This window comes from Chelmon rostratus, chromosome 15 (genome assembly GCF_017976325.1).
Source record: "Chelmon rostratus isolate fCheRos1 chromosome 15, fCheRos1.pri, whole genome shotgun sequence".
Classification (NCBI taxonomy): Eukaryota; Metazoa; Chordata; class Actinopteri; order Chaetodontiformes; family Chaetodontidae; genus Chelmon; species Chelmon rostratus.
In genome coordinates, this window is record NC_055672.1 from 16,878,490 (window position 1) to 16,889,380 (window position 10,891).

The 10,891-nt window shown below is 42.0% G+C and overlaps 1 protein-coding gene across 1 annotated transcript; it reads left to right on the forward strand.

Moving 5' to 3' along the window:
- Positions 1-2,831: 2,831 nt before the first annotated feature.
- LOC121618652 (glutamate-rich protein 1) lies at positions 2,832-10,691 on the forward strand. Its single transcript, XM_041954187.1, has 6 exons — positions 2,832-3,142; positions 3,760-3,900; positions 4,109-4,255; positions 6,745-7,134; positions 8,204-8,398; positions 10,466-10,691. Exons 1-6 carry the CDS (start codon positions 3,124-3,126, stop codon positions 10,564-10,566), a joined length of 993 nt encoding a protein of 330 aa, XP_041810121.1. The 5' UTR covers positions 2,832-3,123; the 3' UTR covers positions 10,567-10,691.
- Positions 10,692-10,891: the final 200 nt, after the last annotated feature.

Genomic DNA, 10,891 nt, shown 5'->3' on the forward strand with positions numbered 1-10,891 from the left:
GACAGTCTGTTTGCGTGGGCCTGTATGCGTGTGTGTGTGTGTGTGTTTGTGTGCGTGTGTGTATTCTTGTGCATGCAAGCAATTTGACAGCAACGTTGGAAATATCCTGAGACACGCTACCTTCAATTCGAAAGTGCTTCTGAGGGGAAATAGAGTCAGTTTCCAATTAGTTTTTTTGTCCTTCATTCTGTGTATGCAAGTGGCAGCTTTTAATTAGGCGCTCGTCTTTTTTGGTAAAGAAAATGCGTGGTAGGATGAGTAGCGATTCCTCCATCTTGTATGAATCATCAGGGTTACATTGAAAGGCTGGTTTAAATAACCGATGTCATGTGGAAGGGGCGAAAGATGCCTCCTCCCTCTAAATCCGGTAAGTGACAAGTAATTTATTTTTCAGTCACATAAGGACTTATAGAGGTGAATTTCACACATGCCTTCTGTCCACCCACAGGTGCCCTCTCTCTTAGGTACACACAAGCTACATATGCACACATACTGCACAGGCACATCCAGGCGACGTGAATAACACACAAACGTACTGTCAGTCACCCGCCTTTTTGATTAAAAGTGATCACATTTTGTCCCTACTGCTTGCTGCAACTGTCACTGCTCTATAGCACTTCTTACCACTTGCATAATGAATGAACACAGGACACTTTCTAGGACCTGAAAAAAACATGCTTGTTACTATGGCAGAAAATGCAGTTTCCGTGTATGAGCTGCTGTGCAGTACACCCTTAGCTTCAGAGAGTGAAAAAGACCATCGCTAACACATCACACCAAAGCAGCTGCGCGTCATTGAAGAAAGGCTGGCTGACCACTACTGTCTAAAAATAAAGACTTTTTGTATTATTGAGCAAGGTAGCAGAACAGCATCGAGGAGTATCCTGATAAAACTTTTTGCCGTGAGGGTGAACAGCAATAACTCAATTGAGCTTCTGAAGCATTGCAATGAATACGGTCCCCTATTTTTAGCACCTCTGTGATTATGATGTCTGACTATGTGAGTGCTGGCAGCCAGCATTTGTCACTCACAGTGTGTGCTGAGTGCTGTGTATTTGGTGTGGATTCGGCGGCAGTGCTGAAGCAGACATTCTACACAACTTCCCTTTTTTGTGCCGCTCACTCATCAGAATCTATTGGAGCTGAGACATTAATACTTGCAACTGCACTGAATGTTAAACAATATGATCTGTCAGTGTACAGCTGACAGTGATGACAAGTTCTTTACACGAACAGGCAGCTTACTATTTCTAATCTTGCAGCATCCCCAACAACAATAGAGGCTTGTTTCCTGCACCAAAAATCAGTCATTCACAGGGTACAAGTCTCACTACTTGATTAATCAGAAGGCTTGTGGGAATTGTGACTGTTCGACGCTGCAAGATACTGTATTATGTAACATGTTTACACAGGTCTGTAGGGTTCCTTGATTCTTACAAAACCTACAACTCCTCCAATGCTTTCTTTTGTTAAGCTGTACGGAGCTCCAGTCTCATTCAGGGTTGCCAGCACTGGGCTTGGGCTCTGTCAGCCAGTCAGTGAAGCTCATCCACCCACAGAGGCTACAGTCGGCACGGTACATACAGTATTATGTGACAGTGCACAACAGGAGGAGTCAAACCTGACACAACATCCGTTTGAGAAGTTAACCTTGTACTAAGCTGGCTTCTGCCTGAAATGCTCCCCATCCAAGCCTCCTCCTCAGGGGTAAATATAAATGCATGAACGACATCCATGAGGCAAATTAGAGGAGCGGTGAACAAAATTCATTTACATGCAAAAGTGATAGAAAAATCATATTATATTTCATTTGTTGTGATGACTGACCATACAGCAATATTCAATTTTTGGCGCTTAATATAGTTATAGATATGGAATGGTTTTTACAGTTTTATCATTTTTAAAAAGCCAGTAATCCAAAAGTGTGATTACCTTGCACAACTGAGAAAATCCTGCAACCACAGCATCAAGGCACACACCCATTTTTCACTATTACATGCATCTTCTCATGTACTGTAAACTGATCAAATAAAATGTTTGGATCCTGCACGTCATATTTTAGGAGTTAAATATGTGCTGAAATATGAATAAGACAGAGTGGGGGATTTACCTTCTTCAGAGCTGACATTCTAGGTGGATCCTCCTCCTGCAAAGCCCGTTCACATGCTGAGGTCCCAAGCCAAGTTTGGAGGGTGCGCAAATCCTAACTCAACCCGGTGCTGATGGTGAGCCATGAGGTGCCTGCTTAGTATTCTCATCTCGCTTCCACCCCATCCTACAGCTGGCTCGGTGTGCGCACGCCCAAAACCGCTGTTATTACGGTATTCAGACACATGGGGAGCTCTAGTCTGATCCACCGCACTCATCAGACTTAATGACAGAAAGTTGGCAAAAACTGACCGCGACAATAAATTACGCTTGATTATTTTGGCAGATTTGGCATTTTGGAAGACACGCATATGAAAGTGACTTAGAATCATTATCGAAGCACTGGGAGTCTCATGTTAATTCGTCTCACATTCAATATCACAGAAGCAATTTGCTTCAGTAAAAGTCAACTTATACTGTCTTTCTCAACAAATACAAAGTGGTCATACAGTGCCAGAAAGCTATGATATTTTACATATCCTGTTTAACAAGGTTGCTTTATATGCCGATTTGAAGAGTGGATTCCATTGATCAAAACGATACATTGATGTATGATATACAGGGCACATGTCTTTTCTGAGAACTAAGGATTAATTAAATTCCCATTAGTGTGAATGGTAACCGGCGCGACTGGAGCCACTGACTTCCCTCAATGCAGTCAGTGCGTCCAGTCTCTCGGCACTGAGACGATACCTGCCCGGTGCAGAGAGCAGCTGCAGGATTCCGAGCATTACGGCACTTTAACAAATGTAGCCGACTGGGGATATTTTTAAGTAGCGTTAACTTCAGCCTTTAGCTATATTAACACGAGCGCGTTATATCTCTGCTGTGTGAAGTACACTCTGTCGTGAAGCGAGCTAATTTTTAAAGCTAGCAAGCTAGGTAGATACCTCAACTAGCATATTAGCTAAAGCCACATGTTACATATAAGTTTCCGTCCTCTTCTCTTCCACTCAGATAAGAATATATATCGATATGGCACGTAGGAAAGAAGGTGAGCATCCGCGGTGTGGTGAAGAACATTATTAAACTCACGACAGTTACAAAAACTCAAAACTGTTGGTAGCTAGCTAACCTAGCTAGCGGGCCAAGTCTCGCGTTAAATACGTTTCGAGACGAGCCGTAAACAAATGCACGTGTTCTTCTGTCAAACGTTAGCTACGGTGTGTTTTTTCTGAATCCATGTCCAAAACAAAGTAATAGTAACTTGTCATTAGCAGGTTACGCCTTCTTTATACTAAAGGCTTTCTGTTTCCACTTAAGACCCTGTAACTCTGAAACTTAATGGTGATTTTTGTACTGTCAAAATAGTCAAATTTAAATGAGTAGTTATATACTATAGTTGTATGGTGCCCACTGCATGCACATGATCCATAAACCAGCATTTTTGGTTGGTTAAGCTGTTTGCTTGTTTCACTTCATCCTTTACATTGGAAACGCATGGGGTTCGTATCTTGCTGTGCAAATTAAGCCCACTCCACAGACAGATTTAGCATGAAATTTAAGATTATACTTCCTGAAATACTAAGAAGTCTTAATATCTTGCAATGCCAATGTATCTGATGATGTCATGTTCTTATTTTTTTTTGTCTTATGTCCTGTGTCACTTAGTATTTCAATCAAAAGTACTCCAGAAGCTTTACCCTGCAGCTCCCAAATTGGAGAAGCAGCCCAGCCCACCACACATTGAGGAGGCCCTTGCCAAAAAAATCTATGTGAAAAGAAAAGCCTCTCCAGAGGACACTGCCACTGGTAAGATAATAGTCACGTCAAAATACTTTCTTCTTAAAAAATATTTTGTGGAAAAAAATATTTCTTTACTGACTTTTTCCTTTGATCCTCTTCCCTTTTTTCAAAATACATGAACATACCAACACACCATACATGCAGAACTGCTGCCATCCTGCTGCTCTTACAATTTTGGTTTGTTACCTTCTCTTATTTACCATGTCTGTCTCAGGAGATGCAGGAAAGGCACAGGGTGCAGCCAATCCGGGCAGGCGGATGTACACGGTCCTCCCTCCTCCCGCAAACTACAAGACAGATTCAGAGAAATCCGTCACACTCCCCCAGCTTGAAAGCATAAATAGTGCCGAGGACCCAGCTGGTAAGACGACCATAATCTTATATTTTTGTAATTGTGATGTGCGAAATGAAGCTAGGAGAAATTTACGGCATGAGGTTTCTGTAGGTTGGCGCCCTATTATTAAAGTCACTCTTCGGGATTGTCTGCCCCAGCACTAGCTAACGGAAACAAATAGAGATAATCAATTTTGTTTCTGAACTGAGGACAACTTGAATGCAGCACAGACAGTCTTTGAGTTTGGGTGATTTTCACTTTGATCAGTCTATTTAATGTGTTGTTTGTCAGAGTAAAGCTTTATGACTTATCTAGGATCTATTTACCCCTCGTTGACGGCATCTTTTGAGGCTGATCTGTGAGCTGACATAAATGCCAAGCTGAGACATTCTTGACTTGTGATGAGTAGAGTTGGCTGGCAGTTTCATTCAAAGATAACTCACACGTGCTGCAGTTGATATGCATCATATCAAGACTGTTTAATTTGTCTACTCTTTTCTCTTGGAAACCGTTGGAATAATCAGACTGTAATAAGAGCCCTAGCTCATTACACGTGTATCTGTACTCATCATCTTCCTTAATGCAGACCTCCATCCACCTGACAGGCTTCTGCTTTACCTCAGTGTAATAGATTTGTCAGCTGAGACGGTGCAGCGTCTAAAGGTGCCCACTGTAATGAGTGATGAGGTTAAGTTTGATTAATTGCACTCGTCAGTATGTAAGTAACTGCAGTAATCGACTTACATTTTTGATTTAGTGGGCAGTGAACCTTGATGGAAATTGCAATCCAAAGTCCTATGTAAGGGCAGCTATGCTTGGGTCTATAATAATAAATCTATCAGTATGATACCAGAGAAACAGCAACAATAACTGATGTGATATAGTAATGTACTGCATTAAGAGTGAATAAGACATCCTCTGTTGTTACTAGATCTGTCTCCACGTTGTATTTACACTTTTTAGTGCAGTCTGAGCTCATAGTCTTAGATCGTGAGATGTGGAAAGTCATCGACAAGCTCCTTATATAATGATGTGCTGATGTAGGGTTCAGTCGGTTTGAGGAATTGGCTTATTTTTTAGGGCTGTTCCTTTGTAACTGTACCAGCTGTGGCTTGCAGTGGCTATCCTTTGGTTACCAGGGAAACACCTTTTCTTGATTAAGTGAGTGTGCACCACTATTTCAAGTTATCAAAACAAGACATAATATTTACTCCCTGTTTTTAATGTTTTTCTCAATTCCTTGATGTCTACTAAACAACAGACGTGGCTATTAAAGTAGAATTGTGTTTTGTGTGCTAAAAATAAAGCTTTTTCCCTCTATGCTGAGCAACACATTGACGTAAGATACTGTGGTTCATTTTTAATCTACCACAAAAGGACAGAATTAAAAACCACCATGAATATTGCATATTTGTACATGCTCTGGAAAAGACTCAGTGCCCTCACATGCCTGCAGCAAATGGGACAGTGCTGCCCAGATGGCCTCTCAGACGGGCAACAAAAAAGACAGCAGTGATGAAGTTCATTTTCACCCTTTGCTTTATTGATGTTCCCATCTCAAGTCCTGTAAGTGACTTCAGTTTGTCATCACTACAGCCCATGTTCAACTAAATAGAGCAGCGGCTCCTCTTGAATTGCTTTTCAGTATGGGCCATTGTTGCTCTGCCACTTTCCCAGCTGCATTATGTTCTGGCTGCCAGCCAGTTCTTGTGTGAACGGGTCACTAAGAATTTGATGGGAGCTGGTTTTCTTTGACCTCCCCATGCCTCCTGAGTTGTTAAGGAGAAGGGAGGTGTGACAAGGTGGAGAGGAAGCTGCTCAGCTAGTGAGCGTCCTGTTTTTGTAGGAACTCTAAGTGAGCGGAGATTTAACAATTTAACAGGATTTTTTTTTTACTGAAAAATGGCAGCAAAAGAAATCAACCTGCAATGCTACAACAGGTAGGCAGAATGTGTTAATTTTGTATGTGTGCATGTATTAAAAGCTAATAACCTGAGCGTTGGCCCACCTTCATCTTTCATCAGAGAGCTGGATATTGGTACAAACAGCATTGGAGATGTAGATTTTCATTGATTAGACTAAAAAGAGGAGGATTTTGTCTACTATTCTGTCAAGAGGCACCACATAACATCACACCATAAAGTATGCTGATTCTACTGTTCTTTAATTAACCACCTGTGGTCTCAGATTTGTTCCATGTAAGGTCAAATTTTAGCAAGTTTCTTTTCAATCAGTCTCTGCACCATCTGATTTTACTGATTAGAATGCAATCAGCATAAAACGCTGAGTATCTAACTAGTGGAATCAGCTGCTGCAGTGATTGGCTGGAAGGAAACCTGCAATCTCTGAGCCCTCATTGGCACATTATTGGACATTACTGGGCCTCTAACCCTCTACTGGTCTGTAGGCATATCTTCCTCATCCAGATTGCAGGTGAATCCCAGCCACATCCCACACTGTAATGGATTACCAATGTTTTGGAATTTATCAAGAGTTCACAATCTTGTTGTCTACAGAGGAAAGCGCCCATGACAGCAGTGAAGAACTGGACCAAAATAAAGAGGAAGAAGAGCAACAGAAAAGAAAAAGCAGAAGAAGGAAAAGGAAACCACCCCTCCATCAAGACTCAAGGAAAGATAGAGCAGCTCCGGTGCGCGAATCCAGCACGGGCCAGAGTCAGACGTCTGTGGATGAGGGAGGAGAGCGCATGAGCAGGAACAAGAAGAGGAAGCTGAAGAAGAAACGGCACAAAGAGAAGCTGCTCGCCATGGGTTTGATGCCCCGGGCGGCTGCCCTGGAGTTCACATACAAAAACGATGGGGAGGAAGAGGAGGAGGATAATGAGAGGAGAGCTGCTGAGGTGTCAGACTTCCTGAGGACAACAATGGAAATCTATATGTCAGACTGTAAGTACTGAGCAGAGCAGTGCTTGCCTTTTTGGATCAGCTGCTTCAGCTGTTCTCTGTGCTAAATCTTGCAGCCATTTCCAAAGCTTGTGCTCATTTAATGTTAATATTTTGAAAATGAATACCCTCCCAAGAAACAGTTTTATTTTGATTCATTTTGGTTGCTATGATGCACAAAGCTGGTGGCTCACTGAGATGAAGTTTGCAAACACATAATTAAATTCTGCCAAAACGCTGAAAGCATGTTAATGAAAACTGTTGGACAGAATTCATCGCACATCTGTGCTTTTTTTGAGATGTGACAGTGCCAGCACGGACTAAAGAAGCAGTCAAAAACATAGCATCAGTAATTAGATGAGAGTGTAATTGCTTAAATTCCAGTGTCAGTAGAATGTGCTAGATGGAGTAATTTCTTTAGTTTCCAAATATCTATATCTGAGTGTTGACTGCTAACTAATTTATTTTTTACTATTTTTTTAAAGGAAACCAAGTCAGGGTAGCCCACTATTCCAAAATTTACAATATTTCAATTATTACAAAAGTTAGTGAATCATGTTTATTATTACGATTATTTACAGACTGACGATACAAAATCCATTTTACATAAAGCAATTGCACTCTGCAGTCACTGAGTTTTTAATCAAGGCTTTGAACTCACCAAGAGAAACAAGTTCATTAAGCTGCAAGGTGCGCTGAACATTAAACCATGACAGGGTTCAAAATAAGAGGAAAGCTCTTCAGCACCTGGTAGAGCAGCCGTGTAAATGAGCAGAACTAATAATAATTGGTGAGACTCCACAGATGAGATGCACTCAGTCTGCTTTTGTAAAGGAAAAAATAAAACCAGTGGTGTTTTCTCCTTTGTGATGACACACATGAGTCTAGACAGTTACATGTAGCAGAGGCAAAGGAGTACGAAAGGAAAAATAACAACTGCTGCTGTATCTGTGGTGCCGTTTCTAGAGGTGCATTTCTTGTTTCGTGACATTACACTCCTCTAATGTTAGATGCTAAGTTATGATGCCCTTAATTAACAGACCCCCCTCTCACTTGTTCTTTGCTCCCCCAGCCTCATTGTGTGAAGACAAGCTTCCTCTCCTGTCTGAGACGCTGGATGAGCTCCTGAGGTCCATAACCAGTGGATGCAAGCCCACCTCTGTCCTCAGGCAGCTCTACAGTCTCAAGGCCTTTGTTCAGCAGAAAGAGACAGACAAACTGGAAAAGGCGCTGGAGGAGCTCCACAACACGTCTCTTATGTCTGCAGGTCAGTCACATCATGAAATGTCACATCAGACAAAAATGATGGGATCTTTGCTTTTCCTCAACGCTGCTCCACTGTGACATGCATTCATTCTCATCCCTGTGCATACTGGCCTCCTCTTGCTGGGATCTGCCCTGCACTTCATTGACCTGTCCATGCAGGTTAGTACACGCCTCTGGCTGTCCCTGCATGCCTTCTATTCTATGCACCCATACATTGATCGTGTCTGCTCACCGGAGTATACCTGCCCTTACTTGCCTTTTTGAGCCTTTGCCTGTACGCACCTGCCCTTAATTTGCAATACATCTCACACACAGGTGACCTCCACTATGAGTTAACAAACATGTTTCAACCCGTGCATCTTGCGTTTGGCCAAACCGTTTCATGAGTCCCCAGACACGTTTTCACCTGTGCATGTTTGGGTTTGTACATTTGCATGGCTGGATAGCTGGCTGCATAATAGGATCAGCAGGGACTTTGCTGCTGTCACGCACACAAGTGCATGTGTGCGAGAAAGAGAGGGAGAGTGAGAGAGACCAGCCAGGAGATTGAGGCCACTGCCATATCAGTGGCCACAAAGTAACGCTTGTCTCTGTCTGTCCGTGTCGTCAAGACAACACCATGTCAGAACCAGTTTGCTGTGTCGCGAGCAAAGCCCACAATAGAGCCTGCTCTCGCTGTGCCGATCCTCTCCATGCACCTGCTCCACAGCTGCCTGAAAGGTTTTCTAACCCCTCTCCCCACCCACCTCATACTGTATGAGTCATGCTTTGATTCACTGTTTTTAAATGCTGCTGTTTTTTGAATGCAACTCCACCAGCAGGTTGCACCAGAGCAGAATTTGCTGTGAATGAAACACTTTAATTTGTACACATTTACGTCATTAATTCATCTTTGCTATGATAGCATTTTAGGCCCCTCCATTCTTGCTGTGTTTGACTTCGCATTTGTAGCATCATATTAACATTGCAATATGATAATTGATATTTTTGATTGACATCCACCTTGTGAAAGCAGCATTTTGTATTGTAATGTAACAACACATCCACTGCCATGCAGGAGCTAACCCATGTGCTTGTGGAGAGGTGGTGGTTTTAAAGTTCTTCATCTGAGTTCACTCGAGCTCCCCTCGCTCTGTCACTCTGTTCTTGCAGTGGCAATCAATTGAGTGCAGGAGCAGGTCTGAAGCAGATTTCCTTTGAGCATATTTTACTACACCCTGGAGTTTCTTTTATGCATGACATCGGTTTGACTGCCCCCTTTATACCGGTCCATTTTATGTTCCGCGTACAAGCCTGATTCCAAAAAAAATAATAAAATAAAAAAAAAATGGGACACTGCATAAAACATGAATAAAACAGAACATGATAACTTGATAATCCTTTTTGACATATACTCAACTGAAAACACTACAAAAACAGTATGTTATCTATTTGCTTGTATTGAATTTGGTGCAGCAACGTGTTTCAAACATGTTGGGACAGGAGCAACAACAGACTGGGAAAGTTGTGGAACGCTCAAAAAACACCTGTTTGGAACAATCCACAGATAAACAGGTTGATTGGTTACAGGTGATATGATAGTATCATGATTGGGTATGAAAGGAGCATCCTGGAAAGGCTCAGTCGCTCACAAGCGAGTGCAGGAGGTTCACTACTGCACTTTGTGAACACATGATTGTATAAAGGATGTTGCTACAGGAGCTCAGGAACACTATGGGAAACAGCTGATGGTAAACACAGTTCATTTGCAAATGATTATATTCTGTTTGTATTTTACACAGCATCCCAGCTTTTTGGAATTAGGGTTGGAGGGTCACTGAAATGAATTCCAGCTTTTCAATAGTAGGTAAAAGAAAGATTCTGTTGTAGGTAGATGTGTTGACATGCAGATAGCTAGGTCCCAGGTAGGGAGTAGATAGGAATACTAGCTGGAGATTTTGATTTATTATGCTGAAAATTCAACAGCAAATAAGTCTCTTTGGTGAAAACACTGTTCCTCTGGTATTGTGTTGTCAGCAGCAGTCACAGCTGTAACTGAAATATTGCTCTCTATCTTTTTGTATTTCAGAGGAAACCACTACAGTCATTTCACTGTTCCAATACTGGATCACAGACATTCTTCCCATGCAGGGAGCCAAGAAGACAGGGCTTCCTACAATGCACCCCTGAGACTGTCAGTCATGCTGACACAGACGCTCTGCTGAAGTATTACTTCCGCTGTTCTCCATCACTTTAGACAAGTTCTTGAAATGTTCTACTCATTTGCTGGATTTTACAATGTTGGACTTTGTGTGATGCCATATATAATATTTGTCTTATTAAATTATTTTCCTTTAAATCTATGCCTTTGTCTAATCTATTTTCATGCTTTCTGTACAAGAAGAAAACAGCCTGTTAATCCTGAGCAGGGCAAATACTTCTACCCACCACGAGTGAGCTTTACGTTGTCATTACCTCCCTCTCTCTTAGACTTTTATTTAGTTCCAATAAATCG